General features: G+C 53.0%; 1 protein-coding gene across 1 annotated transcript in view; it reads left to right on the top strand.

Annotated features, from left to right (window-relative positions):
• Positions 1-4,636: 4,636 nt before the first annotated feature.
• LOC130482519 (solute carrier family 2, facilitated glucose transporter member 3-like) overlaps positions 4,637-19,921 on the top strand; it is a 34,391-nt gene continuing 19,106 nt past the window's right edge. The window contains 2 exon segments of the mRNA XM_056855271.1: positions 4,637-4,651; positions 8,673-8,768. Coding sequence (XP_056711249.1) covers positions 4,637-4,651; positions 8,673-8,768 — 111 coding nt within the window.

Here is a 19,921-nt window from a genome sequence, read left to right as displayed (position 1 = left end):
TGCCACAGCTGCGGGGGAAACATTAGGAAAGAAAATACCAAGACCACGGTCACACAGCCCGGATAACCTACAAGAACCAATGAACTCTGACCGTGAAAGCCTTCGACAAAAACCACCTTACTTAGTGTTATTCTTTTGGTATTTAATTATTGCCCCTATAAATTTTGCCACAGAGTAACAGAATCATTTGTATCTGACAGTAGTCACGTCACCTGCTCCCTCGTACTGCCGGATGCCTCATTGGACATTTCCATATTTTAAAATAAAGGAGTAATTAAACTGGCCCTCAGCTCATTAAACATAGAAGATGATGAAGAGTTGGTTTTTATATGCCAACTTTCTCTACCACTTAAGGGAGAATCAAACCAGCTCACGATCACCTTCCCTTCCCCTCCCCACAACAGACACCCTGTGAGGTAGGTGAGGCTGAAAGAGCTGTGACTAGCCCAAGGTCACCCAGCTGGCTTCGTGTGTAGGAGCGGGAGAAACAAATCCAGCTCACCAGATTAGCCTCCACCGCTCCTGTGGAGGAGTGGGGAATCAAACCCGGTTCTTCAGATCAGAGTCCACCACTCCAAACCACCGCTCTTAACCATTACACCATGCTGGCATGGTGTATAGGACACTCCATGATCAAGTGACATCAAGTCACAGCCAACTATGCCGATCCTCCAGGGTTTTCAAGGCAAATGATGGAGTGAGGTGGCTGGGCCATTGCCTGCCTCTGCGTAGTGACCCTGGACTTCCTTGCTGGCCTCCCATCCAAATTATAACCAGGGCTGACTCTGCTTAGCTTTCAAGAGCAGACAAGACCCAGCTAGCCGGGACTACCCAGGGCAGGGCCCATCACATCGGTGCAGGAGTGCTGGTTCAGCTCCAACTGGGCCGGTCCCCTAAAAAGGGGGAATGCAGGACCGAGTTGCATAATTTTGAAGGCGGAATTCAGCCCTGCCCTCTCCCCAGAAGGGCTGTGGGCACAGCTTGCACAGAGAACCTCTGCCCACAGCCCCCATGCATCTCTTCTGTACACTGGACCGAAGGGGAACAATTCGGAAACCCTCCTCATCTCATATCCAGAATCTCCAGGTTTTGCTAAGCTTTCAGGGGCACGCGCAGGATTTCCCCCCCAAAAAAACTGATAATCAGCAGAAATCAATGTCCTGGAAAAAGTTTAGTTTTATCAGGCTGTTTTTTAAGAGTTTTAGTTGGTTTGCGAAGTCATAATTTGGGCAATGATCCCTACTTTGTGTGTTTCTTTGCTTGTATCGCACTTTGCACCCCAGCGGGGACATGGAGTGGTTGACAGCAGGGCTCCTCTTGTCCATTTTACCCTCAGAACTCTGTGAGGTTGTTGGGCTGAAAGCGGGTGACCTGGCCCAGGGCCACCCAGCAAGCTTAGATGGCAGAGAGGGGATTCCCAGTTCCTAGTCTGACGCTGCAACCACTACAGAATACTGGCTTGCCCGTGGGGGGGTGGGGGGGCTGTTTTGATGCTTTCATACTCCTGATGGGGCATGGCCACCCTAGCATTGACTATACTATAGGCCACAACCCAACCCATAAAAAATCTGGGGCTAAGTGCCCGCCCCCCTGCCCCTGCCCTGTGACATCACCAGGCTCTATTGTGGCCCAGGTAAATATGTGTGAGAGGAATCGGACTCAGCCCTTCTCCTGGCTGACCGGTGACATCCCCCCCCCCATCTCTCCATTGCAGGCCCAGGCCAACAAAAGGGAAGTCTCCTGGGGTGCCATCTGCTAACTGTTCTTTCAATGCAAACAAAACGTTGTAGAAGGATGAATATTGGTGAGAATTTTGCATTCCTCGCAGCTACTGCAGTGGAGATTCCTGGAGATGGGATTCGTCCATGTGAGTGAAATGTGAAGCAAAATCTGTCAGTGATGCTCAGACAGATAACCAGCCCCCTGCAGAGCATCAGATGCAAACGAGAGAGGAGTAAGGAGCATTCCTTTCCAGCTTGGTTGTTAGGCCCTGTTGCCATAGCAACATTGATCAGGAGACACTGAGCCTGTGGGGAAGATGCTGAGACTGGGTATCAGCCAACTTGAAGTAAAGAAAGGCTGAGGGGCTCGAAGACCTCATGCAAACTTCCACAGGACGTCAGTCACGTCTCCCTCGTACGCACAGGGCCAGGAAGCGCTGCAACAGCAGAGCCTGTCTCATCAGAGCATCCTCTCCTTGGTGACGGTGACCTCATGTCTGGCTTCCTCCTCAGACCCTGAAAGGAAGAAGCTGGCGTATCTGCACACACATGCATCCAGGAAAACGTAGACAATGCACAGTTACAAAATTAAAACGAATATTTGTCAGAATAATCATGGGTGTGTGTGTGTGGGGGAGAATCAGGATATGATTTCCAGCTCTAACTTGGAGCGGTTGCACATTGAGAGCCCTTCTCTGCAAATGAGCCCTGGCTCTTCTGGCATTAGCTGCGTGCAGAATTAAGAGGGGTGTCATGGCCCCTCCTCAAAGGGCTGGACACAGGCGGCCACTCTGGGTGGAGAGCAGGGGACTCAGATGACGCCCAGCATGCCAGACCGGACCCAGAGCACCCGGACTCTGAGGACTCAGCTCAAGAGGAAGCTGCCCACTCACTAGACTCTGAAGCAGCTGCCCCTCTTCCTTGTAGGGCTGGACCCCAGGTCACCAGCCCTCCAGGTACTCCCACCCAGTGGGAACGGGGGGGGGGGGGAGGAAGGCAGCAGGCCCATGAAAGGCAGATAGGGTTGCCAGCTGGGAAATACCTGGAGATTTTGGGGGCGGAGCCTGGGGAGAGGAGGGACCTGAGCATGCCATAGATTCCACCCTCCAAAGCAGCCCTTTCTCTGGGGGAGCTGATCTTGGTCCTCTGGAGAGAGATCTCCAGGTGCCACTGGGAGATCACTGTTGATCTTCAGGAAGCAGTTGAAGATTTTAAATTGCTGTTTTTTATGTATCTTGTAACTGTTGTTTGATTTATATTGTAATCCGCCTTGAGTACCGCAAGGTAGAAAGGTGGCTAATAAATGTTTTAAATAAATAACTAAATAAGAGTGGAGATCCCTGAGCCCTCCTATCCCAGTCAGAAGGTGGAAGGGGTGTGACAAAGAAGGGAATCAGGATGCACAGTTACAGTGCAAAATGTAATCAGTCTGCTTAGACAGGGGAGAAATGTTTAGGGGCAGAAAATCAGCATTTTAAAGCTCCCATGGTCCTATTCATCATAGGTAAGGTAAGGTAAAGGTCCCCTGTGCAAGCACAGGGTCATTCCTGACCCATGGGGTGACGTCACAACCTGACGTTTACTAGGCAGACTTTTGTTTGCGGGGTGGTTTGCCAGTGCCTTCCCCAGTCATCCTCCCTTTACCCCCCAGCAAACTGGTTACTCCTCGGAAGGATGGAAGGCGGAGTCGACCTTGAGCCGGCGACCTGGAACCGGCCTCTGTCAGGATTGAACTCAGGTCCTGAGCAGAGCTTTTGACTGCAGTACTGCAGCTTACTACTCTGCGCCATGGAGCTTGTTCATCATAGGGGATCCATTATTCAAAAATCCCCTGTTGTAATTCCCGTTGAATCTCCTCTGCTTGAGGACTGCCACTTTTAGGTTAGCGATGGAACGTCCTGGGCCATTAAAATGTTCTCCCACTGTTTTTTGAGTGTTGTGATTTTTAATGTCAGATCTGTGCCCATTTATTCTTTTGTGTAGGGACTGATGTATTTGTTCAGTGCTGAGAGTGGAAGAGCATTGGTGATGCTTAGATGCCATGTATCATGTCCGAACATCTTCCAACAAGTGAATGTGCCTGAGATGGCCAGGTCGGTGTGGTCAGGGCCAGTGTCTGGGTTGGTAAAAGTGGGCATGGGGACAGGGTTAGCATCCTGGCTTGTTGCAGGCCGCGTCAAGACACACATCCTCCTTGGTGCCCTCCCACAAGGCATCAGACCCCCCCCCCAAAAAAAATCCCCTAATGGTAGAAACAGGAAAGATGCCACTTCTGAGTGGTGCCAGAGTGCTAAACTCCCAACCTTTCAGCATACACAAAAGGCAACTGTGGCAGAAGCTGGAGGCTGACCCCCCCCCCCAGGAGATGTTTTCCTCCGGCACCACCCAGCCACAGGGACTGCGCCGAAACCTTGTGGGGGGTGGGGGGTGGGAGCCTGCCCCCCCAGCATCCTACCCCCCAGGGCACGCGCTCCTCTTCCACGCTCAAGCACAGCTAAGCGGCGAGCCCGGGCCGGGCCGGGGGGCCGGGCGCCCTCTCCCTCCCCACGCGCCCGGGTGGGGGCCGGGGATGCCGCGCGCCCCAGCAGACGGACCCCCTCTCCCCCCGGCTTTGGGGGCTGGGTGGCTCCGGGGGAGGGGAGCCGGGCCCCGCGCCCTCGGCAGCCGGCGGAGGGGCCCGCGGAGGCCGGAGAGCCGGGCGCTGGCCGCCCGCCCGCCATCCACGCCGCCTCCGGCCGCAGCCCTCGTGGGGCAGAGGGGGCGGCGCTGCGGGGGGGGGGCTGTTGGGCGCTGGAGCATCCTTCGGGAGGGGGGGGCGTGGCCTGCCTCTCGCGCGCCCGGCCGCCCCTCCCCGGCCATAAAGAGCGCGGCGGCGCAGCGCGGCGGACAGCCGGGGTCCGACCGACGGGGCCGCGATGGAGGGCAAGAAGGTGAGGGGGGCTCCCGCGGGCGGCCAGGGCGGGCGGCCGGGCCCCCCTCTCCCGCTGGCCGGCCGGCCGGCCGGGGATGCGCTGGAAGGAAGGAAGGAAGGAAGGAAGGAGGGGGGCGCCGTTGCCGAGTCCTTTCGGGGGGGCCGGGGCGCGAGGAGGAGGAGGGGGGGGCGCGGGCCTGCCTGCCTGCCTGCCTGCCTGCCGTCGTGCCGTCGTGCCGTGGCGAGGGCCCCCTCTGCCTGGCCGGCCGGGTCCCGGAGCGCCGCGCAGGGCGGAGGCGGCGGGGATGGGGAGGCCGAAGGGCGGCGGCGGCCGAGACGCCCGCCCAGGCACGTCCCCGCCGCCCCCCCTGCTCCGCCCGAGGGCCAGGCTGGCTGGCCGGCCGCGGCTGGAAGAGCCCGCCGCCCCCCCACCCCGGGCGGGGGGCTGCTGCCCCTCCCAGGCGGCCGCGGAGCCTTGGCACCCCCCAAGCCCCCTGCGGCTGCCCACGCCCGCGGGCCGGGGCCGGAGGATGAAGCTCTCGCCCGGCCCTCCCCCTGCCCCGCTCCGGGGCCGCCCAGGGGGGGGTTCTGGGACCCAAGGGAGCCCCCCCCCCCGCCGCGCAGCACGTGGGTGCAGGATTGGGCCGGAAAGCCGCCCGCCTGCCCCGCTCCGGGGCCTCTGGCTGGCGGGAGGGAGGGGGGGTCCGCGCGACGCCTCTGCCCCTCCGCCGCTGGCGCTGGGGTGCCCCGCGGGCTTGGGCCCTGGGCCCGGCGCCCGCAGACCAGACCCTCCGGCAGGCCGGCAGACGGGGCTGGAGGGCTTCTTGCTTCGGCGGGGGGGGGGGGGGTTGTGTGGGTGTCATGATTTATTTAGCAACCGTTTTTAAAAAACCGTTTTAAGTCGCTTCCTTGTGGGTGGAAAGGTAGCCTATCAATATTCCCGATGAGCAAATAAACAAGTTGTCCCTCGATGATGGATGTCTGCACGATCACCGACCGGTATCCAGCCTCCCTGCCCGCTTCAGCGGGGGTGAGAAAAGGAAATAATTTTTCACCCAACGCAGAGTTAAATGGTGGAACTCCCTGCCCCAGGATGGGGTGACGGCTGCCAGCTTGGAGGGCTTTAAGAGGGGAGTGGACAGGTTCATGGAGGAAAGGGGTATTCATGGCTGTTAGTTAGAATGGATGCTGGTCATGCTGCATACCTATTCTCTCTAGTATCAGAGGAGCATGCCTATTATTTTGGGTGTGGTGGAACACGGGCAGGATGGTGCTGCTGCAGTCGTCTTGCTTGTGGGCTTCCTAGAGACACCTGTTTGGTCACTGTGTGACAGACTGCTGGACTTGATGGGCCTTGGTCTGATCCAGCAGGGCCTTTCTTATGATCATGTCAGGCCTGTGCTGTGCCCATGGCCCTGGGTCCCAGTTTGTCCCCAGCTCAGCTCCAGGTGGAGACATCAAAGCCCCTGCCAGGGGTTCAGGCCACAGTGCCTTGAAGGACAACGTCCTGCCGGCCTGGGCCTTGAGATCCTTGCAAGGTGCCTTTCTCGGGAGGGGAGGGGAGGCTGGCTGGTACTCCCAGGTGGGGGGAGGGCCTTCTCAGATTGCAGCTGTGGAAGTCCCTTCCTCTGGTGCTGACAGTGGTGCCGTCCCTTGCAGCCATACAGACCCCTCTTTTCTGGAGGGCCTCCGATGAGATTGACCTGGGCGGTGGTGCACTGCCCTGTATTTTAAGCAGCGTTTCCATGCTATTTGACGTGGGTTTATTATGTATGGCTTATGTGTTCCTATGTTGCATACTGTGAACTTTTGGTTGAAAAGTGGTCTAAAAGCATGCTAAATAAATACATAATGTAAATTAAACGGTGCTGCTCTTGGACAGTGGGCAGCAAACTTGTGGCAGCATTCAGGCAGCCCCCCTCCCAGAAAGTGGCTGCACGTGGCCAGCAAGAGGGCCACTGTGGGACTGCATCAAGGCACAAGGCTAGAGACGTGAAGGGGAAATTCAGGGGTGGGGGAGATAGTTCTTTTCCAGGTTTTCTCCTGGGAGCTCAACCCCCCAATTTTTCCAATGGCAATATTGGAAAATTTAAGGGAGCAATGAAATAACCTCCTATTAAATATTTTCTCTTTTAAAATTACTGAAATGTGTGCAAAGGTTTTCACATTCAAAATCTATAGAATGGAAGTGTGTGAGGATTTCCCCCCCACTTTTTCCAATGAAAAAATTGTGAAATCTTGGGAAGCGCTGAAAAAACCCCTATCTTACTATAGACGTGTCCACCATCGAAACCCGGAATATGTTGGGCAGGCAGGGCTGAATCCCATTGATCTGACTGAACAAAAACTCTAGGAAGTTGGTGGGTGAACATCTTAACTGTCCCTCCCCCATCATTCTATTAGAGACCTCCAGGTGGTCACCCTCAAACATTTTTGTTTGCATGGATGAGGTAGAACCACAAATTTATGTAGAAATTGGAGTGTGTCAGTCAAAACCTGAACAGGAAGAACGGCTCGTTCTCCTATGATGTATGAGCTGAGAGTTTTGTGATTTCCCCATATGCCGTCCTTAGCAGCAAACGTCCTTTCTGCCTTCTTGCACAAACATCCCACCAGCTCATTTCCTGGCTTGCAGCTCACAGTCCTGCTGGCCTCTGATAAAGTAGCTGGTAGCCTATGAAAACTCAGGCTCTGCACATAAAAAGAAAAGAGTTGGTCGAAGGAGCCGCTGGGAACCAAAAATTTTGGGGAGATGATATATAATGAAATAAGGTTGATTCTACAACAAAGTATTCCTAAAACACCTGAAATGATGCTTTTGAGTATGATACCGGATACCATTTGCACTCATAGAACTTTTTTGATTTATGCCACCACGGCTGCTCGATTGATATATGCAGCTAAATGGAAGACAGTTGAGATACCAGATAAAAAAGACTGGATAAAAAAGATGCTGGAATTGACCGAGATGGCGAAGCTTACAGCTTTGATAAATCAGAATGATAATGAACAATTTGGGGGGGAATGGGAGGCTTGGAGAATGTATTGTGAAAATAATTTTTTTATCGGGACCATTTAAAGGATACTCATTGATTTAATCCCTTATTCATACTTTGTATTAATTTTTATATTAGGCATTGATTTCATAATGTTAAATACGACAAGAACAGATTAATTAAAATAATACTGGGATTCTGTTAGCAAAAGATTATACAATTTAATTTTAGACGGAAGAGGGAGAGGGGGAAGTCATTTGATTGTTACATTAGAAGTACTATTTGTTTTTCTCTTTATTATTATTATTATATTGTTTTTATGGATATATTAAATGAAGAAAAAATAAAAAAAATATTAAAAAAAAAATAGAAGGAGCCGCTGGCCGTTTGTTAATGTACAAGCAATGCGCAGTCCAGTTGATCTAGTCTAGCAACAACTGTTCTCCCCTTAATTGTCAGTAACTTGCATCTTGAGTGACTTCTTGAGTGGTCTGGAGAGGCTGCTGTGCTCTGGCGCGGCTGAGCTCTTGTCTTGCCATTCCCGAAATATTCTAGAACCCCTTCTGACTGAAATCATGGAGAGATGTAAGTAGGGGGGAGCATTTTGGGGGGATGAGATGTGTGAGGGTAATGAAGAGGTAGAGACGCCCGCTCTGGGCTTTCGATGTCCTTGTCCTGCGGTATTTAACTGCCTGGCAGTCATTGGAAGTATCAAACCCAATAGAATCGCTTGTCCCGCTCGGCCTTTAGTGTTCAGCAGGGCCTGTGGTTCAATAGAGAGTGGTGGGCGCTTACGTCAGCTGAAATCCCCACCTCCCGCTAGCTTCCGTGCAACCTAAAGTATTTTTTTAAATGTATGTTTCTCGGGAGGTGTAAAAACATGTGCATTCCTCCCCAAGAAGAAGGAGAGTATGGGAAGGGATCTGTCATCCTTATTTTGATTTTTGAGAAGGCCTCACTTGAGATTTCTGTTTGTTTACATAGTAAACATGAATATTTGGGGAAGTGTAGCTGAACTGACCGGCCCTGCCTTTTCTCCCACAGAAGATCACCTGTCCCCTTGTGTGTACTGTATTTGTGGCTGTCATTGGATCCCTCCAGTATGGGTACAACACCGGAGTCATCAATGCTCCTGAGGAGGTAAGACCGAGGGAAGGGTGAGGGGTCAGGATCATGCCATAGTGTCGTGGTGCAGGCAAGGAGCGAGGGCTGGAAGCTGGTCCGGGGAACAGTCCAAGGTCATTCACAGTTCAGGCAAAGTCCAAGATCTCAATACCGGCAAGGGAAGTCTGAGGCATTAGTCAAAGTCAGTCCAAGAAGTCAGGATACCAGGAATCCAAAGGATAGCAGGGAAACAAGGCCGGTACACAAGGAGGTTGGTGTCAAGTTGCTTGCACAACAGCCAAGCCTAACTGATGGCTTAAATCCCTTCTCCTGCTGCTGTAGCAGAGCCAGCTGATGCTGATTCGGCTGAGTTCCCAGGTGGTGCTTCAGCCCTGCTCTTCCTCATCACTGCTACTGAGGAGGTTCCTCTGTCAAGCCTTCAGTCTAGCACTCTGCCGTCTCTGCTGCATTGCCAGACGGACCTGTCTTCTTCTCTGCTCCAGTGGCCTTGGCGAGGCCTCTGGAGACACTTCATGTTGCAAGGTGTCAGGTCCAACTGGAGTCCTTGAGCTGGCAGGCTGCAGGCATGGTGAGTCATCTCCTGACTTTGGCTGAGCCTCTATTCTGGCAGGCTGTAGGCCCTGTGGTCGTTCCTGTGGGACTTCTGCCTGAGGATGTCCCTCTGTTATTGCTTCTATTTACCCTTCGTCAGAGGAGGTCTCTGCAGGCTGACTCATGACACATAGGTGCGCGCGGTGCTCCGTAAGGAGACGGTCTCCTCCCTGAGGAGCATTATCAGGGAAACCCTGAGGTAAAGGAGGAGGGAAGAAGCCGCATCGGTGTTGGTTACAAATGCTGAGGCTTTAGTCACTTGGGTTGAGGATCCAAAGGTTGTGCGGCAGGACGGAAGAATGAACAGGTGAGTTTTAAGGAACAACAAGGACATTCTGGGGTTTCAGATGACCTGGTTGTTCCATCCTGACTGTAGAATCTGCTCTGTCTGGACCTGGAGGTGAGACGTTTGAGGGGAGTTGTGAAAGACAGAGAGGGAGGAGAACCACAATATTCTGTTTGTATCTTGAGAGGACAAGAAACTGGCTGTGGAGGACAGACAAATCCTTTATTTACTCTGGTGAAAATCAGGGACATGTGGAATTCCTAGTTGCCTCCATTTACCTCACAAATGGCTGTGCCAAAACATCTGTGTGACAGGCAGAAATTAAACTTGTGCAGTTTTCCTGATGGTAGATATTTGCTGGATTTCTGCTTGTCGAACTGCTAACTGTTAATGACACAGAGCCTTTGCCAGGGGAAAAAGGTGCCGACTCATTGAGTGTGTGACCTGTGGGATCATTGGGCAATGTGGGGTTACCTAATCTGTCTGGTGAGGGGTGGGCTGGAGTCCCTCCATAAATAAGTATGTGCCTTTTCCCTATTAATTGTCATATGATGTGGGATGTTGTCATGTTTAGCCCTGCCTGTTTTGTGGATGAAAAGTGACCCAAAGCGGGGTACATTTTCTTTGTGAAGGTATTATGCTACGAAACCATGCCAAATGTTCGCAAGCCAAGCAGCTGTCTGTAGGGATATCTGAGAGGTTGTGCAGGTAAGCACAGGCGTCATTGAGAGGGCCATTGCTAAACCAGCCATCCTGGTGCCAAACTATGTAAGGGGTCCTTGGAGATTCTTCCTGTTCATCTTCGGTCTTCAGTGCAGCCCCTCATTTGGGACTGTGCCTGCGCAGGCCTGCCACCGATAGAGGTTTCTAGCTTCAGACATATGGAGGGGGCTCCCCTCCCCTTCGGAGCGAGCAGGACCAGCGTGGTATAGTGGTTAAGAGCGATGGACTATAATCTGGAGAGCCGGTTTCGATTCCCTCTCCTCCACATGAATAGAGGACTTTAATCTAGTGAACCGGGTTGGTTTCCCCACTCGTACACATGAAGCCAGCTGGGTGATCTTACGCTACTCACAGCTCTCTCAGCCCCACCTACCTCACAGGGTGTCTGTGGTGGGGAGGGGAAGGTGATTTCAAGCCGGTTTGATTCTTCCTTAAGTGGTAGAGAAAGTCAGCATAGAAAAACCAACTCTTCTTCTTGCACCCACTGTTCCTCAGTTCCTTTCTGCCACTGCTGAGCGTAGATGGTTGTCTCCTCTGTTCTTCAAAAGTGAGTTGTTGCCTTTTGACATTGTTCCTGACCGTTGGTGAGGATCTGCTCTCTTGCTCTTAATTCGCGGGTGCCTGAGGTGGGTTAGGGGGTTGGTTGCAGCTATCCACTCTTCATACGATGCCGCTAAGAAATCTTGCCCCTTGGAGGCGAAGGCCCATTCTGCGCAGGCACAGGGGCCATCTGCTGCTTTCCACCGTAGAGTTCCACTGGCCGATATTTGCAGAGCTGCAACGTGGTCAGAGGTGGACACATTTATGAAGCATTATGCGCTGAATCTGTAATCGAGAAGAGATGCGGATGTGGGGAAAGCAGAGTTGCTCTGGTCATTGTTCCACTGAGATCCCCTCCCTGCCACCAGGTGGTGTGGAACTTACTCACTGAAGACCGAAGATGAAAACAGAGATGCACTTACCTGTAACTGTTGTTCATTGAGATCTTCTGTGCAGACACATTCCTCCTGCCCTGCTGTGAGCACTTTGAATGTTTTCCGGTTGTTTTTAGGAGCTTGTGGCGGCATCCAGGAACTACCGAACGGGGGGGGGGGCGCCTCTTTGGAGCACGTGACGGGTTTGGTGGGAAAGGCCGTTCCGCTCCTTCCGAAGGCGAGGCCCCCCCCCTCCATAAGTCTGAGGCCTCTTCATTGCATCAGATGTGGACGTTTCCCCTCAAGAAAGCACTCCCATTTGCAGGGTGTTAGATTTTCCTTCTCTCTCCCTCTCTTTTCTGTAAATGGAACAATAGTTTATATTTAGCTATTTGTTCTTGGGGCAAAGTTTGGGAGTGACAAGCCACAGAATGTCCGGCCCCTCCTAGCTGCCAATTTGGGGCAGTTAGCAAGTACACACTGAATGAAGTTCCCCCTCTCAACCCTCCCCTTTATGACATCCCACATTCAATGGCAAGAGCATGGAAATGGGCACAAGTGGATTGGGGGGGGAGAGAACATGGAGATCAGCAGCAGCATCGCCGTGCCTTCACTCCCCCCACCCGCATTGCAGTGGATCAGAAGGACAGACAGTGTTGTGGCTGGAGTCTGCTACACACCGCCTGGCCAGGCTGAGGGGGGTGGGTGCTGCCCTCTTTGAGCAGCTTGACAGGGTATCCAGGCAATGTGACCTTGCAGTTATGGGAGGCTTCAACTTCCCTCCTGTGTGCTGGGAGATCAAACTTTCTGAACATCCAGAGTTACGCAAATTCCTGACCTGTCTGGCCAACAACTTCCTTTTTCAAATGGAAGAGGAAGCGGTGAGACGCTCGGCCACACTCGACTTAACATTAACCAGCTGGCAAGAGTTGGTAAACAGGGTGAAGGTGGTGGGGACATTAGGAGGAAGTGACCATGTCCTAGAATTTTTTTTCCGTGGGGGACCAAGGAAGTTCATAGCCAGATGTGTATTTTAGTGGGGCAGGACTTTAATGAACTCAGAGGCATGATGAGAGTCATTCCATGGGCAAGAATGCTGGAAGAGAAGGGAACAAGTGAAGGGTGGGCTCTCCTAAAACAAGAGCTCTTGCAAGCTCAAGCTATCACTATTCCAATAAGATGGAAGCATGGTAGGAGATCCAAGAAGCCAATGTGGATGAACAGAGAACTCCATGAAGAAAAAGGAAATGTTCAAGAAAGGCTCGATGCCTGTTTTGCCTCAGTTTTTTCCCTGAAGAAGAGAACAGGCGCATCTATTTTTTTTTAAATTTTATTTATTTAACTTAAAGAGAACAGGCTCATGTAGAGATGGTAGTAGGCAAGGCTCAGGGTCCGGGCTGCTGGTTGACATGGACAGAGAAGTTGTTGAGAGGCACCTGGCTGCATTGGCTGATCTTCCAGGCCAGATGTTGTATAGCTGTAAGCACTTGTCCCGTGATAATCCCATAAACAACATCCACAGACGAATAGTCCAAAAGAGAGTTGATTTATTCGGAAGATCAACAGGTTTACAGCAGCAAACAGTTAGATTGGCACTAATGGGGATTAGGGGTATGGTGCAGGGCCTATATGAAAGAGCAATAGTCATATCAAGATAGCAATGGAAGTCATGGCAACCCCCCTCCTGGCGAGGGTGGATTCCCACGGGACTCAGAAGCAGACTAGGAATTCGGCGGTTGGCAGAGCTGTCCTTGAACAGCACCTGGTGAAACCAAAACAATCTCAGTCAGGCCGCTTCAGCAGAGAACAGGTCTGACATTCTGCCCCCCCAAAGGCCCCCCTTTCCCTTCATGGGCGCTGGTTTGTGAGGGTACGCAGCATGGAAATCACGGACCAGATGGGGGGCGGAAACATCGCGGGAGCGTACCCATTCTTCCTGAGCGGTACTGAAGTGTTTCCAACGAACAAGATATTGGAGGGAACCATGATGGACACGCGAGTCCAAGATCTTCACAATTTCAAAATGTTCTCCCCCCCCCCACCATCACCGGCGGCTCAGGGAGGGGCTCAGGATGCCACTCCGTGGAGGGAACATGTGGTTTCAATAGACTGACAGGAAACACGGGATGGATACGTCTCAGTGATTTAGGGAGCGAAAGTTCCACAGTCACTGGGTTGATGATTCGAGAAATGGGGAAGGTTCCTACGAACTTTGCGCTGAGTTTGTTACACGGACAGGTTGACCGTAGGCTCTTGGTGGATAGATAAACCAAATCCCCCGCATATTCTTTGCGTGGCGAACGATGCTTATCAGCCAGAGCCTTGTATTTACATTTAGCTCTCTCCAGATTCTTGACCAGCCAAGGCCAGGTTGTCTGAATTGTGTACCCAGTCAGCCACACTTGCACCTCCCTCCTCCCTCGATACATTGTTACGGCCAATGGGACCGAAGTCTTGTCCATACACAGCATGAAAAGGGCTATACCCAGTGGACTGATGCACAGCATTATTATAAGCATATTCAGCAAAGGGCAACAATTCAACCCAATCATCTTGGTAATAATTCACATAACAGAGTAGGTAGCATTCCAATACACCATTCACCCTCTCTGTTTGACCGTCAGTTTGGGGATGGAAAGCGCTTGACAGACCCTGTTCCACACCAACCAATTTCAGGAAAGCTTTCCAAAATTTGGCCACATAGCTACTTCTGCGGTCCCTGACTACCTTGGGCGGAAAGCTATGCAGTCGGAAGACATGTGACACAAAGAGGCGGGCCTGTTTGGGGGTGGACGGGATACCTGCGCAAGGAACGAGATGCACCTGTTTGGAGAACAGGTCTGTGATTACCCAAAGGATAGTTTTCCCTTCGCTGAGAGGCAGATCAGTCATAAAATCCATTGCAATTACTTCCCAGGGTCTAGTGGGGGTCTCCAAAGGTTGCAATAACCCGGGAGGTTTGCCCTGGGGTCTCTAGGCAGCAGCACAAACTGGGCAACTGCGGATGAAAAAATCCACGTTGGTTCGCATACCCACCCACCAAAATTGTCTCCTTAATAAATGCAACGTTTTGAGGAATCCAAAGTGACCCGCGGTTTTGGCCCCATGGACCAGCTGCAGAACCTCCGCAGCTCTTTAGGCACATACAGTTTAGAGTCTTTATACCAACAACCTCCACTTTCAACCAGAGAAGCGGGGAGGGTTTGCGCAGAGAGTTCGGCTTGGCAATTGTAACGAAGGGAGTCCTTGAAGGAATCTGTCAGTCCCTCCATATCCAGTGTTGAGGGCACTGCACTGGCAGGTTTCCCTGTAGGAGAAGACGTAGGTGTTACAGAGGGGGGTTGGGTGTCTGGTCCGCTGCCACTGGGGCGAATGGGCGCCCGCACATCGGGTTCCGCATCCTGGGATTGCACAGGGGGTGGGGGCAAAGCCTGTGAAGGAAGTGGGAGATGCGGAGCAGTCGGGCCAGTCACCGTGGACAGGTTTCGGGTCCCTCCCCCTTGCGGAGATTGTGCTGGGAGTCGGACCTGCAACCGGGTTTGGAGTGCTAGGGTGGGCAGCAAACCCCTCTGAGCAGGAGTGAATAGAGACTCTGTGGGGCGTTCAATCTTGGTAGGGTTTTGAGGTAGTCTAGATAAAGCATCAGCTAGTACATTTTGCTTCCCTGGTAAATGTTTCAATACAAAGCGGAAATCGGCAAAGAAGTCTGCCCAGCGAACTTGTTTCGCAGTTTACGGGCCCCCGTTAGCACTTCCAGGTTTTTGTGATCGCTCCACACCTCAAAAGGGACCGTAGAACCTTCTAAAAATTGTCTCCATACCGTGAGGGCATGGTGCACGGCGGCTGCTTCTTTCCCCCAAATTTGCCAGTTGAGTTGATGCTGCGTGAACTTCTTAGAGAAGTAAGCGCACGGATGCATTTGACCGTCCTTCCCCTGCTGAAGCAGCGCACCCCCCATTGCCACGTCTGAGGCGACAACCTGGACTACAAACATTTGCTCAGGATCTGGGGCTGAAGAAGGAGCAGTAGAGGGTTGGATAAAACCTCATGGGGTAAATCTTACTTTTAGGAAGTTTCCCATCTCCCACCACCTCAATAGCACAGTCTGTTCTGCGGTGTGGGGGGGGAGTACATCACATTCCTGCACATTAAAAACATCTGCAAACTCCCGGTATTCAGCAGGTATTTGGGGAGACTCGTTAGTGTCTGAAGCCAAGGCCTATTCCCATCACTACCCCCCAGGTGCGACGATCAACAGGCCCACCTTTAATGTCACTGCCATCCATCTGGATGAAGTGATAGAGGGGCCGATAGAGCTACTGACTTCACTTTCAGTGCCTTAAAGGTGGCTTCATTAATCAGAGAGCGGGCACACCCCGAGTCTATAAGGGCTTTAACTTGTAACGGGGGACCCTTCCTGTAGTGTTGTAACATTACATCCACATACACTGTTTCTGCCACTTCACTCACCATTAGGGGAGCCTTGGGTTTTGCAGTAACATCTGCAGAGGTCTGCGGTGCCGCTCCACTCACCACAGACCCAGTCCGTTTTTTGATAGATCCAGGGGAGACTCCAGATTCAAGGCAGGGGGGTCCCAGTGGCGGTCTTCGTCCGATGATCCAGAGCCATCCTCTGCGGGGGTAATTGTAATCCGGGACCCCGACGGGTCCGCTGGTGAAGGTTCGTGGGCCGGTTCCCCGATGTAAAGGGCGCCCTCCGTCCTGGCGCAACGCTGCGGTCAGTCGCGGCGTTTCTCCGGGCGTGCCCTCTACCGCGAGACGTCCCCTCCGGGCGAGGAGCAGGAGGGGCAAGTTGCAGCAAAGTGACCCATGGCACCGCAAACGAGGCAGGCTCCCCTTTGGAAACGGGACACTCAGTCTTGAGTGGGTTGAGCTGGCCTCCGCGGGATAGGCGCTGCAGCTCTGGGGGGAGGTTTCTGGCTTCCCCCCTCTTTGGCCCGTCGTCAAGAGAAATGAACTGGCGGCGGCTTTCTACTTCTTCAGCTAGTAAGATCCACTCCTCCAGGGTGGCGGAATCTCGTTGCATATAAGCCCAGTTCAGTATCTCTGGGTGCAGGGCTTCTCGGAAGTAATGTACTCGAGTAGCCTCAGTCCAATCCACGATTTTACTAGCGAGTCTTTGGAACTCATCGGCAAAGTCCCTGACCGATGAGGATCCTTGCCGGAGTTGTAGAAGGGCAGCTTTGGCCTTTTCCCCTTGAAACGGGTCCTCAAACCGTCGTCTTAACGCTCGCATAAATTCATTGAGTGAGCGGATGGATCGGGCCCGGGTGTCAAACTGGAGGACCATCCAATCCACTGCTTTTCCCACTAAAAGCGAGGACACGAACCGAACCCGGCTGTTCTCCGTGGGGAAGTTGTGCCCTTGTTCCCTCATATAACTGTCCACTTGGTGAAGAAAGCAGGGCAAGGCATCCACAGAGCCATCGTAGGTCACTCTTAAATGGGGTTGGTCCCCCTGTATCACAGGGGCAGCGGGTGGAGGTACTGAAGCTGGTAGTATTGGTGCGGGTTGTCCCAGCTGTCCTGGGGGTGGCTGTTCTGGCCCCCCTCCTGGGGCTGGCTGAGCTGGTTGCCCCCCTCCAGGGACTGGTGGAGCTGGTTGCCCCCCTCCAGGGGCTGGTTGAGCTGGTTGCCCCCCTCCAAGCGGGCCACCTCCCGGAGGTTGGGCCGGTAATGTAAGGGGCGCTTGCGGTTGCGCCGGAGCCGCTTGAGTCCTCTGTAGACAGTCATAATCACTCATCAGTAAGTCCAATTGGTCTTGCATGCAGGCCAAGCGGTCCGTCAAGTCCCGGTTTTGGAACCGTAGGAGATGGACCTCCTCCTCAGATGCCCCAGTGCGGCGGGCTTGGCCGGCACGGAAGTTGGTATTCCACTCGTCCTCCTCAGTATAAAAATCCTCCTCATCCAAGTATTCTGGTATGTCGGAAGTAAAGGTGAGCCGTTGTCTGCGCGCCACATCCCGGGGCAGGCCTCGATCCGGGGAAAACGAGGGGAAATACTGTCTTAGTCCTTTGGTCCACTTCAGGCGCACGTCGGCTCCTGCCGCTGTTTGCGCTCGAGCGGCAGCCGCATCGGCCAAAAGTTGCTCCTCCGCTCGCCTCTGGTCAGCAAGGGCTTGATCCGCCTTGAGCTTGGCGGCGGCAGCCGTTGTCACGATCGGTAGGGCCTCTTGTTGCAAGAGCAACTCGATCTCCTTGGGCTGGTCCAACAGCGGTTGGACCCCGGCGGCTAGATCCGTTGAGGCAGAGCCAAACTCAGGGACCAATAGTTTCTCGACGTCGGCTACCATTGTCGTAGCCGGCGGCAAGTCCAGGAGGACCATAACCGTCCTGGCTGCTACGTTCCGAACTTCCCATTGGCACCAAGCGGGATCGGGCACGGTTGACTGGACATTTTCCCCTACAGCTCCTGCCATAGTAAAAAACTCCTCAGGCCCCCGGATTGGGGCTGCTGGCGTTTGTGGCAACTCACGGAGGGTGAGTGCCGCCAACAAACGAAGCAAGGTGGCTAGGTCCTCTTGCACCAGCCGGACTTCTTCGAGCAAAGTGTCCAGATGCTGAAGGTCGTCCTGGGCAAGTTGGTCAGCGTATGCAGACTTTCAGGGGGACGCCTCAGCCACACGACGCCACTGGTCACTCACGAAGCCAAGCAGCCGGTTGGCCTCCGCGTCAGTTCGCAGCGTTTCTTCCAAAACGTCCTGCAACAAAGCGGGGTCCTCATCTCGCAGCTCACGTCGAGGAGTCGAACATCCTGGGGAACCCTCCAGGGCTCCAGCCACGGTCTATGCGCTCGGGGAGCACGTCCTCTGCTCCACCCGAGGTCCTGGCGATCCCCTTAGGGCTCCAACCAGGCAGTCCACTTGGGGAGCACAGCTTCTGCTCCAACCCGAGACCCAGGTGGAACCCTCCAGGGCTCTAACCAGGGATTAAAATCCAGACAAAAAAGGTAAGGAGAGATTAGTGCCAAAATGTAAGCACTTGTCTCGTGATAATCCCATAAACAACATCCACAGACGAATAGTCCAAAAGAGAGTTGATTTATTCGGAAGATCAACAGGTTTATAGCAGCAAACAGTTAGATTGGCACTAATGGGGATTAGGGGTATGGTGCAGGGCCTATATGAAAGAGCAATAGTCATATCAAGATAGCAATGGAAGTCATGGCAATCCCCCTCCCGGCGAGGGTGGATTCCCACGGGACTCAGAAGCAGACTAGGAATTCGGTGGTTGGCAGAGCTGTCCTTGAACAGCACCTGGTGAAACCAAAACAATCTCAGTCAGGCCGCTTCAGCAGAGAACAGGCCTGACAATAGCCAAGATCTTAGAGCAAAGTTCTTTGAGCAAACTTTCCAGAGCTTGCAGATTCCTTGTCCATCATCTTCAAGACCTTTTGGAGGATGGGAGGGATGGGAGATGTACCACAAGACTGGAGGAGGGCGAATGTCATCCCAATCTTCAAAAAAGGGAGAAGGGATGACCCAGGAAACTACAGGCCAGTCAGTGAGACCTCTGTCCCAGGGAAGATACTGGAGCAGGTTTTGAAGAGATCAGTCTGCAAGCGTTCCGAGCGACAACTTCGTGATCTGGGGAAGCCGGCACAGATTTATTCCTAACAGGTCCTGCCAGACCAACCTCATTTCCTTCTTTGATCGAGTGACAAGCTTACTGGATCATGCAAATGCCATAGATATTCCTTACCTGGATTTCAGTAAAGGTTTTGACAGGGTCCTCATGATGTTCTGATAGGAAAGCTAGAGCTTTGCAGGCTGGAATCTAGGTTAGTTATGTGAATAGGGAACTGTTTGGAGAACCGCACCCGAAGAGTAGTTGCCGGTGGCATTTCATCTGATTGAAGGGGCGTGTCCAGTGGGGGGGGGGGTGCCACAGGGCTCGGTTCTGGGCCTGGTACTTTTCAATATTTTTATCAATTATCTGGATGGGGAGGTGAAGGGGCTACACATTAAATTTGCATATGACACCCAGTTTGGAAGAGCAGCAGCAGCAAACACCCATGGGGGGAGCTGAGATAATGGGAAACTCTGTCTTTATTGCTCAGAGGCAGCCTTACCAGTGTGTCCCAAGGCACTGGTTACAGAGAAGCTAGATTGTATATCTTAGGGTAGTGGCAAGAAGAGGAGACACAATTTTACACGCAGGCAAAGACGCAACACACATGAGAGAATACAGTGACCAGTATGGGCATGTGACAATAATTGGTATAAATTCCAAGCAGAAAGGTACTGGCTGGACATTAGGAAAACATTTTTTTACAGTGAGTAGTTCAGCAGTGGAATTGGCTACCTGGGGAGGTGTTGAGCTCCCCCTCACTGGCAGCCTTCAAGCTGCAGCTGGACGAACACTTGTCACGGATGCTCTGGGCTGATCCTGCATTGCGCAGGGGGTTGGACTAGATGGCCTCTATGGCACCTTCCAACTCTATGATCCAAGGACCTGCCACTCCATTTCTGCCATCTGCATGAGAAATGTGTCTGTGGGGCTGCTGCCAGTCAGCCTGGCACTTCAGTCTGATGGATCTTGGTGGTGGCAGCCTCAGAAGGAGCTCAGCAAACCTGGGTTGCTTGAGAGCAGCACCCACTTTCTCAAGGAGCAATTCCGTCAGCCAGGAGAAAT

The sequence above is a fragment of the Euleptes europaea genome, chromosome 9 (genome assembly GCF_029931775.1).
Source record: "Euleptes europaea isolate rEulEur1 chromosome 9, rEulEur1.hap1, whole genome shotgun sequence".
NCBI classification, from domain to species: Eukaryota; Metazoa; Chordata; class Lepidosauria; order Squamata; family Sphaerodactylidae; genus Euleptes; species Euleptes europaea.
This window is presented reverse-complemented; position numbering and strand designations above follow the sequence as displayed.